Source organism: Hippopotamus amphibius, chromosome 1, assembly GCF_030028045.1.
Source record: "Hippopotamus amphibius kiboko isolate mHipAmp2 chromosome 1, mHipAmp2.hap2, whole genome shotgun sequence".
Lineage (NCBI taxonomy): Eukaryota > Metazoa > Chordata > Mammalia > Artiodactyla > Hippopotamidae > Hippopotamus > Hippopotamus amphibius.
In genome coordinates this window covers 200,043,513-200,066,550 of record NC_080186.1, presented here as the reverse complement: position 1 = coordinate 200,066,550, position 23,038 = coordinate 200,043,513, and the positions used below count along the sequence as shown (strand labels likewise).

At 39.9% G+C, this 23,038-nt stretch overlaps 1 protein-coding gene and 1 long non-coding RNA gene across 4 annotated transcripts in view; one reads left to right on the top strand and one right to left on the bottom strand.

Annotated features, from left to right (window-relative positions):
• Positions 1-1,015: 1,015 nt before the first annotated feature.
• LOC130855367 (uncharacterized) lies at positions 1,016-9,910 on the bottom strand. 2 transcript variants are annotated; one of them, XR_009054313.1, is made up of 5 exons: positions 9,849-9,910; positions 8,044-8,099; positions 7,737-7,860; positions 6,317-6,543; positions 1,016-5,556 (listed from the first exon to the last, which is right to left on the bottom strand). It is a non-coding gene; the product is annotated as an uncharacterized LOC130855367 (long non-coding RNA). The 2 variants fall into 2 exon arrangements; XR_009054312.1 differs by lacking the exon at positions 9,849-9,910 and adding an exon at positions 8,854-8,985.
• RHOBTB3 (Rho related BTB domain containing 3) overlaps positions 9,438-23,038 on the top strand; it is a 50,135-nt gene continuing 36,534 nt past the window's right edge. The window contains exons 1-4 of one of the 2 annotated variants that reach the window (XM_057738859.1): positions 9,438-9,582; positions 9,767-9,992; positions 14,593-14,779; positions 22,257-22,411. In XM_057738859.1, the coding sequence (XP_057594842.1) occupies positions 9,581-9,582; positions 9,767-9,992; positions 14,593-14,779; positions 22,257-22,411 (570 nt within the window). In that variant the 5' untranslated portion in view covers positions 9,438-9,580. The remainder of the gene's footprint in view (positions 9,583-9,766; positions 9,993-14,592; positions 14,780-22,256; positions 22,412-23,038) is intronic. The other variant, XM_057738869.1, reaches the window with a different exon arrangement.

Below are 23,038 nucleotides of genomic sequence, written 5' to 3'. Positions count from 1 at the left end.
GATCTGGCTGGGGTGGGGCTGGCGGAACTGGTAGTACAGCTGGAGAGATGATAATAAGCACATAAATCCAGATGTTTTAATTTGAAGGTGAGAGGAGACAAGACCCATAAAAATAATTCTCAAGTCCCAGATCTAGATTTTTTAAATTGAGTGGGCTCTAAAAAGGAGTGTGGAGTGCAAGGTCAGTAAAAGTGTGCCCCAGGGGATCTCTAGAGAAAAATGAGAAGCAGGAAACATGGAAGAGAAAACAACATTCTTCAGATAAGCTAGAGGATCTACTAGAATGCCAAAAGGATACAAGCTGCCAACAATATTTAATGGTATCAATAGGGCTTTCCTCAGGGGGAAAAAAAAAGATCATTAAGAAAATTTCAATTGTTGTTCACTGTAAAAAGCGTTTAACTGCAGGCAGGATTACAGAGGGCAGTGAGGGCAGAAATCACATTAAGCGGCTTGTGATAGCTGTTCAATGAAAAAGGAGAATATTTGAAAGTATGCTTGTGAAATGTTCTGGTTGGGATAATGCCCAATGGATGGCAGAGATGCATGTACCTGAACACGGCAAGCAAAAGGAGTACAAGAGATGGGGAAGACTTGACAGGGATTTACCACTGGAAACTGAATAACTTTTATTACAGTTAAAACTAGAGCAAGATGATAGGAATATTAAAAACAATCTACTTTTAATGCATTTGAATTCTTCAAAAAGGAGGTCTGTTAGCAAAGTATTACACCTTTTAAATCCAATATCCTATATTTCTGTATGGCTATAAATGGAAAACTTCACAAAATATTATGTGAAATATAAATGACACAACCCATAGTGCTTGATTATGATACTTGCATATATATTTTTCTAGGGCTGAATAACAGAGCAGGCATATTAAAGGCCAAACAACTGGGGGGGGGGGTTGGGGGGGAGTTGAGGGAGGGAGGGAATATGGGGATATGTGTATAAAAACAGCTGATTGAAAAGAAAAAAAAAAAAAGATTCACCAAAAAAAAAAAAGGCCAAACAACCAGGTTTATTAGAAGTTCAAACCTTTGAAAAATGCTGGTAAGAAACAGGTAATCCTGATTCCAAGGAACATATATTCTAGCATTTTGAAGTAATATTTTAACTGAAAAAAAGAACAGTTGTTTGAAAAACATGACTGGGCACAATAATAGAGCTGGGTGGATAATATAAGTTCAAACAAACAAACAAATGAACATTTTAGACCTTTTCTGAAAGAGCTTAGGATAGTTGGATTTTGCATATACATAACGTTCTGGATTCTTGCTTTAGCTTCTCCAAACAGAATTAATGACATTGCAGCCTTGTAGTTTAGAAGAAATTTACGATTTAGAAGAAAACTGATAGCTATTTCTCTGGGAAGAATTATCCGGGTAACTTTTCTTAGGACTGAGTATATGATTACTGACTCTGGTACATGGCTTTGCTTAGGTTATTCTATGTGAAGTACTGCAAGCTCTGGTTGTTTTTTTGTTTTGTTTTGTTTTTTTAAAAAGCTAATCTTGAATTTTGTGATTTTTGTGTAAATTTGCAAACTTTATCTCTCATTAGATTAGTTAATACAATACAAATATAGTTTTCACTGGGCTGTTTTCTAGGCAAGTAGGTCTGTAGTTTATCTGTTACCTTCTCCTGTCTCCCCTTTACTTCCTCTCTCACAGCCTCCCTTTCAGTGGCAGCCAGCCCAAAGCCCTGTCCTGCTTCCTGGCAGCCCAAGACTCCACTATGGTATCCTTCTAAGCTTGCTCTCTAAGACACAGCCTTAGACACCAGACCAGTAGTCTCCAAACTTTTTTGACTGAGCACCCTATCGGAAAGAATTTTGAGCACACACCCAATGTTTTTATAAATGACATGCATATATTACTGTTAATATATTATGAATACAATAAAACATACCAAAATAGAAAATTTTCAGTAGATGAGACAAACATGAAGTAAATAATACTGTAAATCATTTTAAAAGTATTACTAATAATACAAAGTAGACTTTTCTCTAGAATGTTACTGTTAACAAAGCCTTTTAAGGAGAACAATAATTGAATATGCCTTATTTTTTTAATAAATTTACTTATTTATCTATTTATTGGCTGTGTTGGGTCTTCTTTGCTGCTTGCAGGCTTTCTCTAGTTGTGGAGAGCAGGGGCTACTCTTCATTGTGGTGCGTGGGCTTCTCATTGCGGTGGCTTCTTTTACTGCAGGGCACGACCTCTAGAGCACAGGCTCAGTAATTGTGGCGCACAGGCTTAGTTGCTCCAAGGCATGTGGGATCTTCCTGGGCCAGGGCTTGAACCTGTGTCCCCTGAATTGGCAGGCGGATTCCTAACCACTGCACCACCAGGAAAGCCCCTCATTATTTTTTAAATCTTGGTTCAACATTTTGTGATACAGCAACACGTCTGCTTTTATGTTCAGTTTATTTAAAAGGCTCTCCAAAATGAGCTCCCAAAGATATGGGTATTTAAATGGAAGAACTGCTTCATTAGCTGGGTTGCTAAATCATATTTATTTTTCAGTCTCATCACTCATAATGCAAAGATTTTGGTTAAATCTGATGGATGCATTTCCATCTTACCTAATGTTACTCAAGTGGGTTAAAAAATCCTATAAGATATCAGAGTTCTATAGGTTATATGCATTTTCAATCACAAAAATTACATACAAAAGGAAAATTTTCAAATGTCAACATAGCATAGTGGGTAAGGGCATAGACCCTGGAGCCAGTTGTCTAAGTTAGAATCCCAGCTCCTGGATTCTCACTACTTGAATAGCTGTGGGCAAGTTACTTAGCCTCTCTATGCCACAATTTTCTCTCCTGTAAATTAGGATGATAATAAAATCAACTCAATACGGTTATTTGAGAATTTAAAAAGTCAATATTTATAAAGAACTCAGTATGACATCTGGCATATACTAAGTATTAAGTATGTTAAGAAATATAGGAAGACGTCTCATGCCCTGCTATTGGGAGTGTGATACTTAAAACCACTTTTGAAATCAGTTGGGTACTATCTACCAAAGTTGGACATCCACATACCCTGTGATCCAGCGTACCCACCAAGATATTATAATTTTAAAACAAGAGTGACTCTAGCGGCTTTGTTTATAATAGGCAAAAACTAGAAATAACCCACGTGTGCATCTAAAATGGAATGGATAAGCAAATGATAATTTTTATATCCACTGGATGCTATTCAGCAATAAAAGGGAATGAAAGGAACACACCACAGCTATGTCAACATAAATGAATCTTACAAACCATGATGAGCACAAGAACCAAGACACAAAAGAGTCCTGTGCGTAGTGTGATGCCACTTACACAAAGGGCAAAGAGAAGAAACAACAAGATATTCACTTAGGAATGCACAGATAGGCAGTAAAACTGTAACGAAAAATAAAGAAATAATCATCACAAAAGTCAGGCTCATGATCATCTCTAAGAAAAAGAAGAGAACTGTAACTGAGGAGGGCACCTGTGTGCGCACGGATGTGTGTGTGCACGGATGTGTGTGTGCACGGATGTGTGTGTGTGTGGGGGGCGTGTAGTGTTTGGGAGGGTGCACCCTTGCATGAGTGCTGATAATACTCCATTTTCTGGCCTGGGAGATTGCTCACGAATGTTTATTTTATAATTATTTATTAACTATGTGTATAGGCATTATGCACTTCTCTGTATGTGTTATATTTCACTTCTCTGTATGTGTTATATTTCACAGTGAAGAAATTAAAAAAAAAACCTGCTATATAAGTTTTGTTTTCACAAAATGAGCCTCAGTTTCTGGCTCCAGCTTCCTTGTTGGAATAACTGCTTTCGAGATATACCTCAAATGAATTTCATGTGGTTGCTGTCACTGTAATCTTAGCTTGGAATACTCCCTTTCTTTAAGTTTTTTAAATTTACTTTTATTTTTTTAGTCTAAGTAACTCATCCATCAGTGGTTACACTTACACAAGTTTTGCATAATACATAGTTTTTATTTTTGTAGGTCAACTGTTATTGAAAATACCTTTGAAAGATGTATTAGAGAAAGAATATCTTCTCTACTATAGCTTTCCTTCAGTAGTAGCTCACAGAATTGTCATTTTAAACTATATTTCATTATTGAAACACAATCTAGTAAATGCTACACTGAAAGAGAATCTCTCCAATACCGTAACTGTGAGACATATTAAAAACATCTGTGCTTTCCCTTTAACATGACAGTAAACGTCCCACACTGTGTAACATGTTCCAATACTTGTGTCCTTAGGTCTTTAGCAATGTTTTACATGCATATTCTCAACGTATTTGCTGTCAAAGGAATGCAGGTTTTCTTTCTCCATTCGTGTTCCATGTATTATTTCAAACATTTTTATCTTCACAAGAAGAAAATTATTTTCCCAACAGCATGATGCTTTTTGACTTTTCATTTTTAAGGATGCTCAGAAAAGGCTTCGTGACATTTATAATTGGTGAATTTTCTTTAAAGTATTGGCTTGAATAGTACATTCCTTAAATATTTTAGAAATATTGTTAAGCTCTATCTTCAAGTTTGGAGGTCTAGCTTTTAAGTGATTAGCTAAGTGTGACTGGTTCAGAACAGCATTATCTAATAATTGTAATACATACTTTGGGTGAAGATGTTAGCAAAAATAAATTCATACTTAAAACAATTTTTAAAATACTTTTAACAGTTATTGCCAACTTCTTGTCAGATCTGATTAGTCATTAGTTTTTCACCTTGCAGTGCGGCTCTCAAGGGGTGCCAGAAATGTCAGCTCAGCCCGTTGTGTGTGCCTGTTCTTGCATTATTAACACTGTCTCCATTGATCCATGCTATAACAGTTAGCTAACTTAAACATCATCTGTAAACCCACAGTTTAGTTAGATACAGAAACTGCAAGACGTGGCAATATGTTGAAAGTGAACAAAGGAGAGAGTCCTCCCCTCCCTGCACCGTGTTACCATCCTCTCCCAGAACACCCTGAGTGCCTGCCCCGTTATGGATCAAATGGGGAGGGCCACCACTCATCCTCATATTAAATATTAGTGGAGCTGGGACTTCCCTGGTGCTCCAGTGGTTAAGACTCTGAGCTCCGAATGCAGGGGGCCCAGGTTCCATCCTCAGTCAGGAAACTAGATCCCATAGGGCACAACTAAGACTTCGCATGCTGCAACTAAAGATCCTGCATGCCACAGCTAAGACCCGGTGCACCCAAATAAATATTAAAAAAAATTAGTAGAGCTTAATTTCTTTCCCTTTTTTTTTTTTTTTTTTTTTTTTTTTTGGTAAAAAACATATGTGTTTGAAGATAAAAGTTCAAATAACTTTTCTGGAATTTCAAGGGTCGACTTCTATTCCACACTTTGGAGATGTATCTTATACTCATACGTGGCTACATTTTACCTGGAGATAAAAACATCTATCGGAATGAATATGAAATGGTGGCATTCCAGCCAAGAAAACAGAAAAACATACTGTTTGGGCTGCAGGTCCTTCCTGTGTGTTCTGCAGTGACCTTGATGTTGGAGGACATACAATAATCCAATTTGTTACATGCTGGTTAAAAGTGAAAACAAACAAACCCTTAATGCTACTAATGAGGGAAACTACAAATACATAAACCAAATAAAAACTGTACATAAAAGGGAAATAATTATTTAAAAGGTACTCTTAATTATGAAAAGAATCTTTAAGATATCAGGAAATGGACCATCTGTGATATTGTATTAGCCAAGATAAGTTATACTAGCTGCTGTAATAATTGACCCCAAAATGTCTGGCTTAACTCAGTAAAGATCTATTTGCTCACTAATATCACAGTACAATGCATGCTGTGAGGAGGCTTTGGTACATAACTAGTCATTCACAGACTCAAGCTGAAACAGGAGGGAACGGGGCAGGGCACAACCTTTGAAAGAATGACATAGCCTGAGGACATGACAGAAACTGATTAGAACCAGATGGGTCCAAGATGGCTTCCATTAGACCTTGGACCAAATGGGTCCAAGTTGACTTCCATTAGATCTTGAGCCTCAGTGTATGCTCACTGTAACACATCAGCAAGCTCAATGATACGTCCACAAGCCCCAGGACAGATCCAAGGCCATAAGGATCAAAAAGTGGATGGAGGCCCAATTCCTGGAAATCCCTGCCCCTTCCCAAAACAGCTGGAATACTCCTCCTACTCATTAGCCTATAAAATTACCCACCCCTATAAAAGCTGACAACCCCATACCCTGGTGCCTTTCTCACCTTCTGAGAAGGCCCACACTCTGTCTGTGGAGTGTGTTTCTCTCTAAATAAATCTACTTCTTACCTATCACTTCGTCTCTCGCTGAATTCTTTCTGTGATGAGACATCAAGAGCCTGAGCTTCATTAGATCCTGAAACCAGGTGTGTGATCTCAGTTGGAAGACTGTGGGTTTAGGCTGGGTTCGAGTCCTGGCACATCAGTTTAAGTTCCAATCTGAGGCACACTCTTTCAAAGCTTCTTCCAAGCTGCAGATCAACACATTCAAACACATAGCTTCAAGGATGACCTGGCTTCATCCAGTTGGTAGATGGACAGATGAAAAAAAAAAAAATGGAGATGATACAGCTTCTCTTAACTGCTCAGCAGGGATCAATTTCCACTAGTGAGAACTAATCACGTGGCCCTATCTACATGCAAAACCTCTGGGAAATGTACTTTAGCTATCAGAAAATGGGTTTGGTGAGAGCATCTAGCCAGGCTTTGTCACATATGCAGAGGTTGCTCTAGGGATTTCTAGATACTCAAGGTGTAACTTGAGTATCACCAGGTCTGACTTTGGAAATCTCTTGGGAAGCCTCTACCACTTTCTTTTCTGCCTGCTAGAATAAAGGAATCAGGACACCAGCACTAGTTCTAGCTCTTGCTGTTCCCCAAACAAACCAGGATCTTCCACATCTCTGCACCTCTGCATGCGATTTGCATATGATGTCTCTCTGTCCATTCTTTCCAATATTTCTAACCTCTCCTTCCTCCAAATCTAGCAAGTTCCTCCTCATCTTCTAAGACCTAAGACAATGGTTACTTTCTCCATGAATTTCTCTCTGATGACACAGAAGGCACAGATCTCTTCTTTACATTGAACTGTATCCTTATACTTTGTTCCTACCTCTATTACTGAATGCATAAGCTTGTAGTATAATCTTTAAGACACAAGTATGTTTTCAAAAGGATTGGATGCATTAATATTCACAACATAGTGAGCATTAATAACAGATTTAGCTTAAGTCTTACGTATCTTAGTATCTCCCATGTCGACCAGCACAGACCTGGCTCACATAAACAATAACTGAGGAAAACATGAATGCTGTCTCCCTACCTGCCACTCCCCAGAAACCCTCACTACCCGCCCCCCCTTATATTGCAGTAAAACACATAAAACATAAAATTTACCATCTTCACCATCTTAAAGTGTACATTACTACACGCACCTTGTTTGCAACAGATCTTTTTTTCATCTTACAAAACAGAAATTCTGTACTCATTGAACTTTCCATTTTCCTCTCTCCTCAGCCCCTTAAACCAGCATTCTGCTTTCTGTTTCTAAGACTCTGACTACCTTCCATACCTCTTGTAAGTGGAATAATGCAGTCTTTGTCTTTCTATGACTAGCTTATTGCCCTCAAGATTCATTCGTGTTGTAACATATGATAGGATTTCCCTCTTTTTCAAGGCTGAATAATATCTCATTGTATGTATTATATACCACATTTTCTTTATCCATTTACTCATTCTAGTGTCTTTGTTTTCGACGTGGTTACTGGAGGCGGTTGAAGACCCAAGAGAAAAGGTGATCCTGTGCTCTTAAATACTGCAGGATGGTTCAGGTTCTAAAGATTAAAAGAGAAACTATATTGAGTGCAAAGGGAAATCAGATTTTTAAAAAACCAGTGACTACATAAAGAATGCCCCCCCATTATACCCTAACCGAGCATGAGAAACTATTAAACGTCTTTCAACTGAGCAACCAGCATCCATAATAAAAAGCTGTTCACATTCCGAAGGCCTCTTACCCTAGTCTTTCCACTGCCTTACTCAGCACCTTCTGTTTCATACCCTCAAAATAGCTCTGTTGAGAAAAGAAACAGCAACATTTTAAAAAGTACGGCAAAATAAATGAATAAATGAAGGGATAAACAAGAACTCTCTCAACACAGAGCACTTGTAAGAGTTCTCATGTTTATGGAGAAGCAGAGCCCCATAGTAAATAGGCCCTCTTGGAATTAGTAGATTCCAGTGTTCCTTTGCATTGAGGCCGTTTGAGGCCCTTTGGGGACATTCATAGACTTTAGGGCGTTATCATGAAAGAATCTGAAGTATCCTTGCATTACCATGATGGTTATTTTTTCAGCTGGTCTGAGGAGCTATTATTAAACATGCAGCCATAATGTGTACTGAACAATTTCCACAGAAGCTAGCACTTAACATGTAAACACATTAAACACCTCACGCATACCTATTCGAAAACTATTACAATGAGAACCTCAACACTGAAAAAAACAAAAACAAACAAGCGCCCCTGCAGTTTTTGGTAAAAGATGCCAACTATAGCTTGAAGTAGTAAATAATCCTCCCGAAGCGATATTAGGGAATTAATTGGTACGTGAACAAAGAACCCTTTCTGCACCAGGATGAATGTTGCCTTTATTTTTTTTCCTCACAAGTATGATTCTAGAAAACAGCTGTACTACATGTTGACAAATGACAAAGCGGCAGACTTGGTGAAACACTTTTGATCAAGGCCAAGGAGGAAAAAGAAAAAAGAAGGGGGGGAGGGGGGCTGCGGGAGCGGCCAGCGGGCTGGACTCCCTAGCTTCCCTCACCTCTTTTTTTCGTCTTTAGGGAGCAGGGGCCTCAAAGCCCCACCCCCCTTTCCCCGGCTCCGGTTACAGCCTTTCGAGTTGAACAAACTTGCTGCAGGCGGATTGGCGATCGGGAGCTCTCGGACTAGGGCGTTGTATTTATTAATTTATATTCCGCGGCGCCCCTCGCGGGCCGCTCCTTTGTATCCAGCAGCCGCCGCCCGCGCTCCGGGGCCTCTGCGGGGAGCGCGGCCCCCGCGTCCGCCCGACCCCCCAAGGCCGGCACGTGCTGCTCCGGCCCGCCCGGCCCGGCCCGCCGAGGGGGCGGAGGCCCGGATTCCCTCCTGCCCCCTCCGTCTGGGCCAGAAGGAGGAGCGGCGGCCGCGGCAGTAGCAGGCGGCAGCTGCCCGGCCTAGGGAACGCGGCGAAGCGGCGCGGCGGCGCGCGGCGACTCTCGGCTGCGGCCGGGGAGGCGGGAGCGGCGCGGCCGCCGAGGATGCCCCCGGGCACTTCCTGACTGGCCGGCCGCGCGCCCCCAGCCCGACTCGCGCGCCCCCGGGCCCCGTGGCTCGCCGGCTCGCTGGCTCGCGCAGGCCCGCTCTGCGTCGGCCGCGCCGCGGTGGAGGCGCACTAGGGGGACGCGGCCCGGGATGAGCTGATTGCGGGCGAAGACGCCGCCGACGGGCCCCGAGAGGCCGCGAGCAGCCGCTTTTCTCCGAGTCGCCGCCCTGCCCTTGGATTTGAGATCATGTACGTACGCGTCGCGGTCCTGCCATTGTCTCTGCCCCGGCGCGTGCCGTGCGCGCCTGGGCGAGGGGCTCCTGCCCATCCTCGCCGCGCGCGCCCCCCCCGCACTTCCTGTGGCGATGAAAGCGAGCCTCGCGCTGACCACGCGCCTCTTCTTCTCCCCCTCGCCCCTGTGTCTGCCGTGCAGGTCCATTCACATCGTGGCGCTGGGGAACGAGGGGGACGCGTTTCACCAGGACAATCGGCCGTCGGGGCTCATCCGCACTTACCTGGGGAGAAGCCCGCTGGTCTCAGGGGACGAAAGCAGCTTGTTGCTGAACGCGACCGGCACGGTCGCGCGTCCCGTGTTCACCGAGTATCAGGCCAGCGCGTTTGGGAATGTCAAGCTAGTGGTCCACGACTGCCCCGTCTGGGTAAGGGGCCGCAGCTGCTCTGTGACGGAATGTTCCTTTTCTTTTTCTATTTTTTTTCGCCTCTCCCCTTCGCCCTTCTCATGAATGTGGATGTCCGGGTCACCGGGGGAGTGTTTTTAAACATACTGGGGGAAATCTCTGGTCCTTCGTTGCATCGGGCAGGGGCCAACCTAGTCAGAGAACACTCTTAGGAGGCAAAAAGCCCCCGTGGGAATGTGAAACACTCACGCGTACACTTTACGACTGTGGGTTGTCCCTTGGTAGACAGCTGACAGTTGAATGTCCCAGCCCCAAGGGACGGGGTCACGAAGTTTCGCTAGCAGACAGCAATGTTTTTCCATGCCTGCCCTGTGGGTGATATGGTAATATTAGTGTTCTAAAAATAAAGATCTCTGAAAGCTCAGCACAGCAAAAATACATTTCACTGGGGCAGCTCAGAAATAGGACCCCTGGAAAGGAGAGGAAAAGACAGGGACTGAGAATTAATTTTAAATGACTCATTTATAACACTATCGATCTTTGAAAAAATTTAATTAGTTTTTAATTTTAATAATGCAGATATTCTTGATATATTTAGCCATTTCTTTTTAGTGACCCGTAAATCAGAAATAGTACTAATACTGTTTTGGGACTTGAAAATCTTTAAAATTCGCGATAATTAAAAGAAATTGTAATGAAGTTGATAAATGCTAGTCTAATTCTTGAGTGATAAAACGAGAAAGAAATCTACTCCCTGACGTGTAAATGTTTTCGATACACAATAGCATCATGTTTTGAATATTTTCATGTGATCTTATTTGAAAGTTTCTGATTCTTTACTTGTATAAAAGTTATATTGCAGCTAAGTATATTTTATAACAGAAGAAAGTTTAATGTCTGAAAAAAATACAGATTATTATTATATGAGATTTACATTTAAACTGCAATTTAAGAAAACTGAATTAGGGGCTAATACACCTTTCCAAAGAAATGCATAGAGTGTACATAAAAACATTTCTCATGCAAATTTCCTCATTAGAGAAAGAAAAGATCACTTGCCCAAATAAGTTTTCAGCTGAAGTAAACTTGTTAATAGGCTGAAATAAGTGAAAAACAGGCTTTTCAATAACAGGGATGCTATTAAAGTCCTCATTATGACAGTGGTGATGCTGATCATAGGAAGCCTTGATAGAGAACTTACTGGCTGGAGTCCAGGCAAGTGAATGAAACCCTTCTGCTACTTTGGTCATTTCATTGTGAAAAATCTTACAGTCTAAAAACTTATTGGTTCTACACTCAGTTGAACCAGTGTTGAGTGAATAGAGTAAATAAATGTAGGGAAAATAGAATAAGCTGAATTAGGATGTTAGGATAACCTTTCCTGTTTTCTCTTTGAGCAGTTAACTCTTTCCTGTTTATGTTGTTAATGTAGCAAAAAGAAATACTCGTGATCCCTTGGCTTGTAGTAAATGAAATCTTCCAAATCGATTATAATAAGCCTTAATAGTCTGGATCTTTTGGTCATATACTGATTGTTATGTTTTATTATGCTCATCACCTTTTGTTTGGTTAGACTCTGACCCTTTTTAAGGCATTGAGTTTGTAACCAGGTACAGTTTTCTGGGTTATAATGGTCTTCAGACATAGTAGAATATATTTGTAGAGCTACTCTTTATAAGGTGCTTTTCTTCTCTTGGTGCTAAGTAGAAGCCCTTCAGAGTTATGAAAGTTGCTTGCATTCATCAGCTGGTATTTGACATGTACTGAATCAGAATATTAAACATAACAGAGCAGGTAGAGCACAAGTTTGGTATCCAAAGGACCTGATTTCAGATTCTCACCTTGCTCCTTAATAGCTGTGTTCCTAGGTAAAGTCACTCATTGTCTCAGCTTTATTTTCCCTGTGTGTAAAATGAACATAATAATCCCCACCTCCCAGAGCTATGCCCAGGGGTAAATGAGATAGTACGCGTAAAGTTCTTGGCGTCCATATGGGCATGTAGTAAGTACTCAATAAATGGTAGCTACGGTAATAGTGAAGTGTTTATCACAACTTTAGTATAGCCATGTATTGCTTCAACTAAGCAAAAGTAAAGTTTTTCCGCACATCATTCAGGATTTACACACAAAGTACATAGAGGCAGCCGTGTTAGTACTCAGTAGATGCTGTATTGCAGCCCGACAACCAAGTAGAATAAAATTGCTGTTTCTGTGTAAAAATTCAGATTATTTTTCAAAAGATGAGTTCCATGCCCCAAATGTGGCTCCAAGCCTCATGTTGCATAACTGCCTAGAGGAAATCCTGGAACTGATTTACAAGGGGTGGGAGAATTTGATTTCCTTCATATTTCTAGAAACCAGTGGAGCATTTTCTCTTTGAGATAGTTTGAGAAGAACGTGGCGTTGTTTCCTTGGAGTTAGAGTGAGGTAGTTGTGCTTCTCTTCCCTAGTTTTCTTCTGTAGGTCCGCAGCCCTACTCTGGGTCTTTGTCATGTATATTTGGCAGTTTTTAAATGAATGTGCTTCAGATTCATTATATGTAGCTTATTATTTAGTATATCTCTCTCAAACCCACCCTTTTTTGTTATATTATTATTTCATTTCTAGATCTATTCCTGTTTACCAAAAATATTCCATAAAAAGCAAGGAGGTAATTTATGCACTCTTTTCTCGTGCAGGGTTTGAAGCTTTGATTTGTATTAAAAATAGAATTATTTATAGATTTATATCCTAAATACCATAGAGTTAATGAAGCCAAAACCCATTTCCTCATGACATTTTCCCTTAAATGTCTCCTTTTCCTTCCACATCTCTCCAGTAACTCTGAGATTTTGAACTATTTGCAGCGTAAAGAGCAGTTACTTTTGATTTCTTCTCTCGGAGTTAAATGGCCACTTGATATTGGTCCCACCTATGTTTAGTTTGCTCATCCCATTCATCTGACTTTGTCTTCTGTCTTTATTGTCCTTATATACCCTGTTGTCCTTACATACTTGAGCTTGACTACTATGACAGATACAGTTGGAACTGAATGAGTTTTGTGGTTTGGGATTTGGAAATTAGCGTAGAGCTCTGCTGGGAAGCTTTCACATTTTCTTGATCTGTGTCCCATTTTGCTTCCTCTCCCCTTACATCGTCCACTAAGTTCAAGATTATATCCCCGTAGTTTGCCTTTCCTTTTTTTTTTTTTTTGGTGTTTAAATCTTCCTTTAAAGAGGCTCTGTCCATCCCACTCTCAGTAAGGTATTCATATCTAAAAATTCTGCAATTCTTGTTACTCAGAGGATACTTGCAGGAAATGGGCAGATTGTGAGGGTGTAGGGAATTGGGAGAGGCTTTGCTGGGGCATAGAAGTGTACTGGTGAGAAGAAGCTCTCTGCAAAATGGCATTGCTGTGACACTTCTGGATTTTCTAACAGGATAAAAGCTGTGTTGCAGTAGATTGATTCAAACCCTGTTTTGGACTCATTTCAAAGTGCAGACTTTCATAGCTCAACAGTTTTTGGACTTGTTAGTCACATCTAGCTGTCTATTTTCTTCATCTAGCTTTATTGCATCCTAGGAATACATACCAAAGGCCACAATGAAAGGACAAATAATGATTAATAGTTAACCAGCATGTGAGAAGGAAACCACTTACGCATATTTAGGCAATGGTATTAAGGTACATAAAGATATTTGTTATACCACTATTCACACAATAACTTTGAAAAATTATTTTTAAAATAGCAAAGTGCAAAGTTTAAGGAGTAGAGCCCATAATAATTTACTTTTGGCCCTAATTCTAAATATGAATGTTATTAACTGTAGTCCAAAAGTAAAGATTTTAAAACTGGAAAGGTTTATCCTGAATTTTTAATTGATGTGAGCAAAATACATGAATTGCAAATATATTCTGCACCATGTTAACATCTTAAAACACACACTGTCTTTTCATGGAGGCATACCCCTCTCCCCCTCATTCCCCTCATGTCCACATTATGTATATGTAGTACTCTCCAAAGAATGGATAACGTTGAAAAATATGTGTGAATTGTGAGAATCTGGATAAAATACATGGAACTCCACAGAATTCACAGAGTATTATAATTCAAAACACTGAACAATCCTGCATATCTAACTGGGCCACAGAAAATTCTCTGAAGCTTCCTTACTCACCCAGATGCTGTTGCATCTAATGCGTAACGTTGCATTTTTGAAAGTGGTAGGTGATAAAGCTATGGCATAATTTTAAAACAAAGTGCTTATTTTTAAGTACAGGTGTTGAAAGAGGTTGCTTATTTCATCAGTCTCAGGAATTCTCTAGATTCTATTTTACCACTACATAGTTGTCCAGGTTAAACGGATAAATAAAAAAATTTAGAGTTAATAGACCGGAAATGTTTCAAATTTCATGTAGTTACTTTTTAAAAATAAATTTTAAAATGAATTCCAAAAATTAAAATATAGTAAAAAAAATTAAATTATTGGGTTGGCCAAAACGTTCATTCAGGTTTTTCTGTAAGATCTTATGGAAAAACCTGAATGGATTTTTTGGCCAGCCCAATAATATGTTACAGTTTATTTCATGTTGGATTTGAAGATAAGCAGACTAAAGATTGCTCTTTGCATTTTGGTTTAGGACATTTTTGACAGTGATTGGTACACCTCTCGAAATCTAATTGGAGGTGCTGACATCATTGTGATCAAATACAACGTAAATGACAAGTTTTCATTCCATGAAGTGAAGGATAATTATATTCCAGTGATAAAAAGAGCATTAAATTCAGTTCCAGTAATCATTGCTGCTGTTGGTACAAGACAAAATGGTAAGTGTTTAATTTTTCTTTTATATGAGAGTGCAGGTCCCATATTAATTTTGAATAGAATTAAGTTTATTAATGATTAGTACAGTTTTTTCTTTTTGAAAGCAAAATGACTGTGGGTTCAAATGCCAGCTGTTCTCTCTCCATCATTGGATGTGATAATGAGGCATCAAAGGAATTTATCACAAACTGCTGCTGTGATTCTGACGGGTACAAGTTTGTCTTTCAAACTGCTCTTCCACAGAAGTGAAGGAAGTGTGTAATTGTGTTCTTTTTGATATAGGAGAGGTATCAGGCTGACACTGAGCCCTGGAAAACTCTTTTTGACAATCTAAGGGACTGTTCAGTTGGGAAGGATAGGTTGTCCACATAGGATGTGGGATTAGAAGCAGGGTTTTTAGGTAGGTAGCAATGAATGAACTGAATATACTGACAACACCACCTAAGAGAGGTGGTTGACTCCCGTAGCCCATGAATTAATTTGGTTTGGTCAATTTCAGTAGTTGCTGCTGTGCATTCTATTGTCAGATATCTCAGGGTTAACTCAGAATTCACTTTGAATTGATGGTATTTTATAGTTCTTAATGGTTATTTCCTCAGTAAAGCTGTCTTTAAAATTGTATTTTTGTTCATTTTTTTCTTTTCATTGAAGTATAGCAAAATAAAGGACCTGAGACTTCATTAATTTTAAAGCACAGTTTAATGCATTTTTACATATGTATACATGTATGCAACCATCACACAGATCAAGATATAGAACATTTGTCTCACTCCAGAAGCCTCTCATGCCTCTTCCCAGTTAATAACACCCCTCCCCAGAGAGAATTGCTGTTCTGACTTCTAACAACATAGGTTAGTTTTGCTTATTCTTGACCTTCATTCAAATGGAATTATACAGTATGTAGTGTCTTGTGTCTAATTTCAGTTAGTGTAATACTTTTGAGATTCATCCATGATGAACTTATCTGTAATTTGTTCTTTTTATTGCTGTGTATTATTCCATTGTATGAATACACGGTGATTTATTTCTGCATTCTCCTTTTGGTGATGTTTAGGTAGTTTCCTAAGAGTAGGATTGTTGGGTCATAGGGTAGGTATGTGTTTAGCATTAGTAGGTATGAATAAAGCAGGCTTGACCCTTGTTTGACCCCACATCCCCTCTACTTCTCTAACTTTCTTTTTATTGCTGATCATGATTCTTGAACAAGTCATCCACACTTCCTGAGTCTACTTCCTGACTTCCCATTCATTCTTCAGTCCACTACCATCTGACTTTCACTTTCATGATTACTCTGGGTTTGTTTTCACTCAGGGCTGCCAGTTATAGGCCTATTGCCAAGTTGAATTTACATTTTAATAACAATCCTCCCTTTGAAATTATTCAAACACACCTCTCCCTCCACTTAATAAAGCTACTCTTTCTTTTCTGGTTGTTCTAATTCCCTGTCTTCTTTCCTGGCCCCCTCATCCTCCCTTACACACATACACCAAATGAATACCTCCTGTAGTTGTTGCCCAGGGCCCCGTCCTTTGGCTTCACCTCTTCTTGATGTTTACTCTGACTGTGGACCTGCTAATCTGTTGCCCAGCATCCCCTGTAGAGACACTGGTAATTACCCAGACTGTTTCTGTGGCTCTAGTCTCTCTCCTGACCCATGTCAACACAGACATCTTCCTCTTTCTACTGAGTTCCCTGTCTTGGTGAATGGTGCCAGACCTACCCGTTCACCCAAACTGGAATCATCCAACCCAGCTTTCTCTCCCATTCCCCATATCAGTTGACTAGGAAGCTGTTTTGATTTTATATTTTAAGTAAACCTGAAACCCATTGCTTTCTCGTCATCTTCACTGGATTTCAGATCCTAGCCATTTAATTATCTGTTATAATGACCTGCTTTTTTGGTCTAGAGGGGCAGTTCCAGATTTTGTAAGATCTGAAACGTATGCAATTTTAGAGGGCCTTCGTAAGGAAAAAAACTACGAAACTACAGACACGTATATGTATACAAATGAATATTTATTTAGAATGTGAAAAGAAAGCATAAGAGATTACAACTCCAGAAAAGTATCAAATACCACAGACATTAAAAAAAAGTTTCTATTATTTAAAAACCTGACACTTCTTCAGCTTCTCTTACCTTTTGGGGGCTGCGTGGTCTTTGATCAGTTCTTCACGTGATAACCACTTTTTGATATTTTCTATAGGGAGAAGAGAACGATAATTAGTTTTTCTTCCAGCGTATTTCTTCACTCTCCACGTCTTAGTGGTGCTGAGCACTACGGTTTGTGTTGTGTTCATCTTTCAGCTCTGCCTCTTTGTGTCAATGATGCCAAAGTAGCCTGCACAGTGCGTAGAAGAAGCATTCCTGAGGGCCATGCACATACCAAGACAGCTCGCAAACGCTTACAAGGAAGTGACTACAAACCGCAAATAATCTCTCACGAAACCTAAATTTAAATTCCCCTTAGCAGGTTCCTAAAAATGTTCACGGCTGCTCTAGAGCTGCCTGATGCAAGGTGAAGTGAGTTGGACTGGAAAGAGACTTACGTCTTAACCAAACGTAGTCAGGATATCTTATTTTGCAGATTTTACAAGAGCATATGTCATGTGAAATAGTCTAATGCCCATGTTTCTCCCAAGGCTTTGGAGATGACCCACAAGGAAGAGCCTTGAAACTCAGGCTTCCTGGTAAATCGGCCTCTGGTCTCCTTTTCCTGCTTGGCTTCTTTCTGAAATAAATCCTCCCAGAATAATCATCCTAGAATATGTCAGATCATGATACTCAATTTTTTGAATTCTTTAGAAACTTACTTCTTTTTTGTTTTTTAACTTTTATTTGCAAGATTTCAAACCTAAGAAACTTGATAATAGGACAGTGAACTCCAGAAATTACAAACACACACACACACTTTTTTTTTGTTTCAACTATTTGAGAGTAAATTATAAACATTATGGGATTTCTTTAATCCTGATTAATTAAGCATGTCTCATCTAAAAACAGAGCCATTCTCCTATTAACCATAATGCAGTCATCGCTCAAATATAACATACTATCACCTGTTATACTGTTATTTAAAATAAAACACATATTCACATTTCCAGCTTATTCCAAAGCTGTTTGGTTTTGTTTTTTTAAATTCAGGATGAAATTAAGGACTATGCATCGCATATAGTTGTCATGTCTCCCTGCTCTCTCCTAATTCAGAACAGTTCCCAGTTACCCAGGCTTTTTTTTTGGGGGGGGGGGGGGAATCTTTTATGACATTGACATTTTTAAAGAATCCAAGCCCATCTTTTTGCATGATTCCTATAGTTGTGATAACTGTGGTTGTGAAATAGTGATTTCCTATCATTCCTTCTACACTTACTAGTTGGCATTCTTCTGTAAATAGAGCTTTCCCTTTTCTCTGCTCTCACATCTTTCTTTTAGAGTCATTATGATTCATGGGTTTGTTTTTTAAATTCAATATTTTATAATCTATTCTTCTCATTATTCTTTCTGATACTCCAGTTACCCCAAATTTGCCTAGAAGGAGCCTCTTCATGCTGTCACCAATTAATTTTGAGTCCTCCCTTGTTTTCTGCCGCGGATGTTCCAGGCTACCTGTAGGCTTGGCCTGCCCCAGGCCACTCAGTGGCCCTTGGGCTCCTCCTTGCTGTGCTTTGTGAGGCAGTGAGCATTTCAATGTTGCTGCAGTGTGTGCGGTCCCACCTGTCCTCTGAGCCTCAGCGTCCCTCTTTGGTCCTGTGCGCACTGCCTGCAGCCTCTCAGGCACTCCTAGTTTCTGGGCTGGTGAAAAATATCCCCTTTAATGTTTGAGTGTTGCCATATGTGCACGTCTCCCATCCTCCTGTCTCCCTTCCTCCTCTCTCTTTCTCGCTCCCCCACCCCTCTCCTCCTTCCTTCCTCCCCCCCCCCCCACTTCTTCCCCGCTCCTTCTTTATTTCATGATTTCTGTGATTTGTCAGGGAGAGGAGATTGCATTGTGGGCTTAGCAGGCCCTCTTAAAAGTGGAAGCGATGTTCTTCCATTTTTCTCACATTCAGGCCTTAACATGTGCTGTATCCTGCTCTGACTGGACTTGCCCCTGTGCACAGCCCCTGTCATATCTGCAGAGCAAATTCATTCTTACCCTTGAAATCATTCCCTGTTCTGTGAAGCCTCCTACAATCCCCCAGGCAGAGTTAATTTCTTCTCTTCTGTTCCTATGGTGATTTTGTACACCTTTATTTTAGTACTTGTAATTGTCTGCAGTCCTGTCTGTCTTGGCTCAGTTGACCATGAGTTTCATTTATCTGTGTATCTTTATAACCCTGCTATTTGAGGTGTGGTAGGTGCTCAAAAAACATTTGTTCAATGAGTGAATGAATGGCTTTATGAATGATATACAGAAGTGAAAAAATCATTTTCACTAACAGGATGAAATTAATTTACCATGTAAGATGTGGTTACAAAGTAATTACAGAGCTAAATCTAGTTCTTCAACTCAAGGACACATATTATTCCTCCTTCCTCCAATCCCTTGCAGTCTGTGGAACTGTACTGGGTGTTCTGGTGACTCCTTTCTTCAACTCCTTTAAGGACAAGTTCCGCGAACACAATCAGTCTCATCTCTTTCCTTTGTTATATGTGTTTTGACAAGCTTGACTGTGTGTGTGTCTTCATCTTACTTGGCTCTGAATAAATTTGTAGCTTTTACTAAATATTGAATCTATCTTTTAAGTAGAACTTTTTCCCCCAAACTTGACAAGAGTGTATTCATAGCCTTAAGCTCCTGAAAGGGGGCATCCTGTCTTTTCTTTTTGAAGCTCTGACAGAGCCTAGTACATTGCTAGGCTGGAATTCCTAAAAGGCTTTCTAATACTCTCAAGCTTTGGCAACATTATAAGAATCACCCTATAAATTCTCAAAGCCACTCCTTTGAAAGAGATGCCATTCATTTTAATTCCATTGCTACACTGTGTTTGCTTTAAAAAACAGTAGACATTTTGTGATTACACCTTGAAAGAGAACCTATAAGAAAAAGACTACAGTGTTAACTAAAAGTGTAACACTGATTCCCAGAGTTTCAGGACTCTGAGGTAGGCTTTTAAAAGTGAGTTCTGAAGAAGGCACCACAATTTAAAATTATTTTGGGTCTTCTGATTGTTTCTGATGAAATGCTAAATGTAGGTTTACTTAAGCCATAAATGTTTTGTTGATTCTCCTACCTAATATATAATGTCTAGGTATTTTTCCTTTTGGGTGCAAGTGGACAAAAAGAAATATCTTCTGTGACATAGAAGAGATGTAATGATTGGATATAAGGAGGCATTTTCTAGGGTGGTAAGATGCTTGTGGCTACACACAATGGAAAAACCCTGCTCAACTGGGTTAAACCTGACACTAGCTAGATTTTCCCTCAAACCAAGATTATTTCCTAGCAGTTATTTTACATTATGCTCACTTAATTTTTCACTCAAAATGCTACTGACTTTGTCAAAAAATAAAGTTTAATAAGATGATCTGCCTACCCACCCCATTCCATCAGCATAAGGAGAGCTTTGTCGACATAAGAAGATCTCTGTCTGCAGAAAATCAAAGGCGCTGTTTATGAAAGCTTTGTAAAGAATGTGAAATACCAATGTGTTATTTTTCAAGATAGGCTAAATTGTGTATGAATTTCATTTGCTCTGAACCTAAAATGATCTTAGAAAAATAAATGCAAGAAGTCAGATTAGAATTTATTGCATAATTTAGAGAAACCAAGCTTCATTTTTAAATCACCGCATCTTTGGAATTAATAATTCTTTACTCAAACTAAATTTTTGTCTTATCTTTTGATGGCTCTTTATCATGTGAAGCAAGTAACAGTTTTATTATTGTTTCTTTGTCTCTAACACGCAAGGACACTTGGACAAGTCACTTAACCTCTCTGAGCCTCAGTTTCCTCCTCTGCAAAATGAGGATGTGAATACATGGTTTCCGAGCTCAAAATGCTCTCAGTGAAGCTAAATTATCTAAGTTGTATGTGTATGCACACACATGCCTGTTACATACATGGTATGCATGTGCACTAAATATCCTTAGTATACCTGCCGTGTATACATACATGTGCTCCATCTCTCTGCAGTTCACTGGTAGGGCATTTGCTGTGTATGCTGTGGGGAGTAGCCTAAATGCCCTTTCAGGGCTGCTGTACTGACTCCCTCAGCTATCAGGTTTCTTGGCCACTGATGGTGCACAGCTGAGTTCCTTTCCAGGCATTTCCCTGTGCTGATAGGAGCTGCTTGCCCAAGGTTTTGCTCCCTCCACAGGGCAGCCCTCCTTTAATTACTGGCTGATGTAGGGATACAAAGGCCCAGCTTTGTATGGAGAACCTCTCTAAAGGACCATCTAAACTCCAGAGCCCCCCTGTTGAATGCCTCAGGTCTGTTTTGCAACAACATTGCAGTTGGAATTCTTCCTTTGCCCAGTCCTGCTTCCTGCACCCCTGAGAAGAGTTGTTCCCTAGATCACACCCTAATAAACCTCTAGCACACCAGTCTCCATCTCAGAGCCTGCTTCTTAGGGAAGCCAACCTATAACAACATGCTCTGTTAGAAATGGATTTGCCCCTTTTTGACTTGGCTGCCTTTTGAACAATGACATATCTGATGGTGTAGGAGGAAACAAAACAAAGCTAGCTGACAGATATGGAGTTGAACATACATTTTTAGCCTTGTTAAGGCATGTCCGTAGAGATGGATTGATGTACCACCTTCCCAGCCATAGGTCTGTACGTGGTACAGCCATGACTCTTGGGACAGTTCACATTTTGAATAATTACTTTTTATTCCTTCAGTCTTTAATTTCTTAATCTTGAAGCAGAAGATAAAAAGTGACCAAACTTGATCTTTGCAGTTGAATGCTTTGGAGTTCAATAATTGAAATGTCTAGATTAATCAGAACGTACTTCTATGAAATTGACAAAGACTGGCAGTTTTGCAGCCTTGGAGACTGAGGTCAAATTGAGGAGTCTATTAAAATAAAGTACAAGATCTATTCAAACTTGGTGAATATATATTTTTTTTCTTTTTTTTCTTTTTTTTTAGTGAATATATTTAAAGATTATTACAAAAAAAAAAAAAAGCCAACCCATGTTTCCCATGGTTTCTATCGGCAAACAAGTTGTTAAATTTCTATTGATATTCAGGATGTCAAGGTTGTATAAAAGGAAGCACACCTGGCATTACTGGCTGATTGGTCTATTTTAAAATTCTTCTGTTTTCTAAGATACTGTTCATTCTTCTCGCATTTAAAGCACATTTATTTTAGAGACCTTGCTGTCATCATTGTCACTTCTTATTCAGAGTCTCGTGGTTAGGGGATATACTAAATGGCCTTGAATTCTGATTCTGGTGTGAGCCCTCGATTTGTAGTTTAATGTTCAGGTTGTCTGTGTACATTTTTTGGTGTTTAATCTCAAAGCTCTTTGTTACTCACATCCATTTTCTCAGAAGAATTGCCTTGCACGTGTCCACTGTGTACCTCAGACAGAGGGAGCTGTGCCAGTACGACGGAAGGGATCCAGCTTGCTAAAGACCTAGGAGCCACCTATCTGGAGCTGCACAGTCTTGATGACTTCTACATAGGAAAATATTTTGGAGGAGTGGTAAGTGGAAATTCCAGGCACATAAATTAGAGTCACTTGTCAGGTTGGCTCTTTAGCAGTCTTCCAGAGCCTCAATGAGACCTTTCGTTTTTTAAAGGTGGGATGTTTTAACCTTGTGAAAGAAAATGGGAGCAAATATAAGAAAGGTTTTGTCAGAGTGAAGCTCTAGTTTTACTTCTCTCTCCAAATGAAACATTTTTCTGTCGTCTAATACGATATTTTTGAATTTTCCACTTGATGACACGTTCCCAAACCTGTGATGTCAGTTTAGTAACTGACGTTTGGTCACTTTTAGTAAAGAGGTTCAGTAGTCTTCGCACAGCTTGATGAGGCTGGCAGCCTGAGCCAGAAGGGCCCAGAAGTTCTCCTTCGTTTCTGTCTACTACTCGAGAAGAATGATTTTTCTTCGCTGTGTGTGCTTTGGCAACATCTCATATACTCCCGATTTTGATGTAGCTCGAAAAATACCCAGAGGAACTGCTCATACAGATGGCTTCTTGTTGGACAGGTGGGGAGCCAGGGTTTGTTGCTCTGTTGCATGCGTTCGGTCCTGCAGGCATTTGAGGCCTATCTTAGCCCACAGCACCTACCCTACAATATGAGGACTGTGTGGCCCTTGGAAAATAC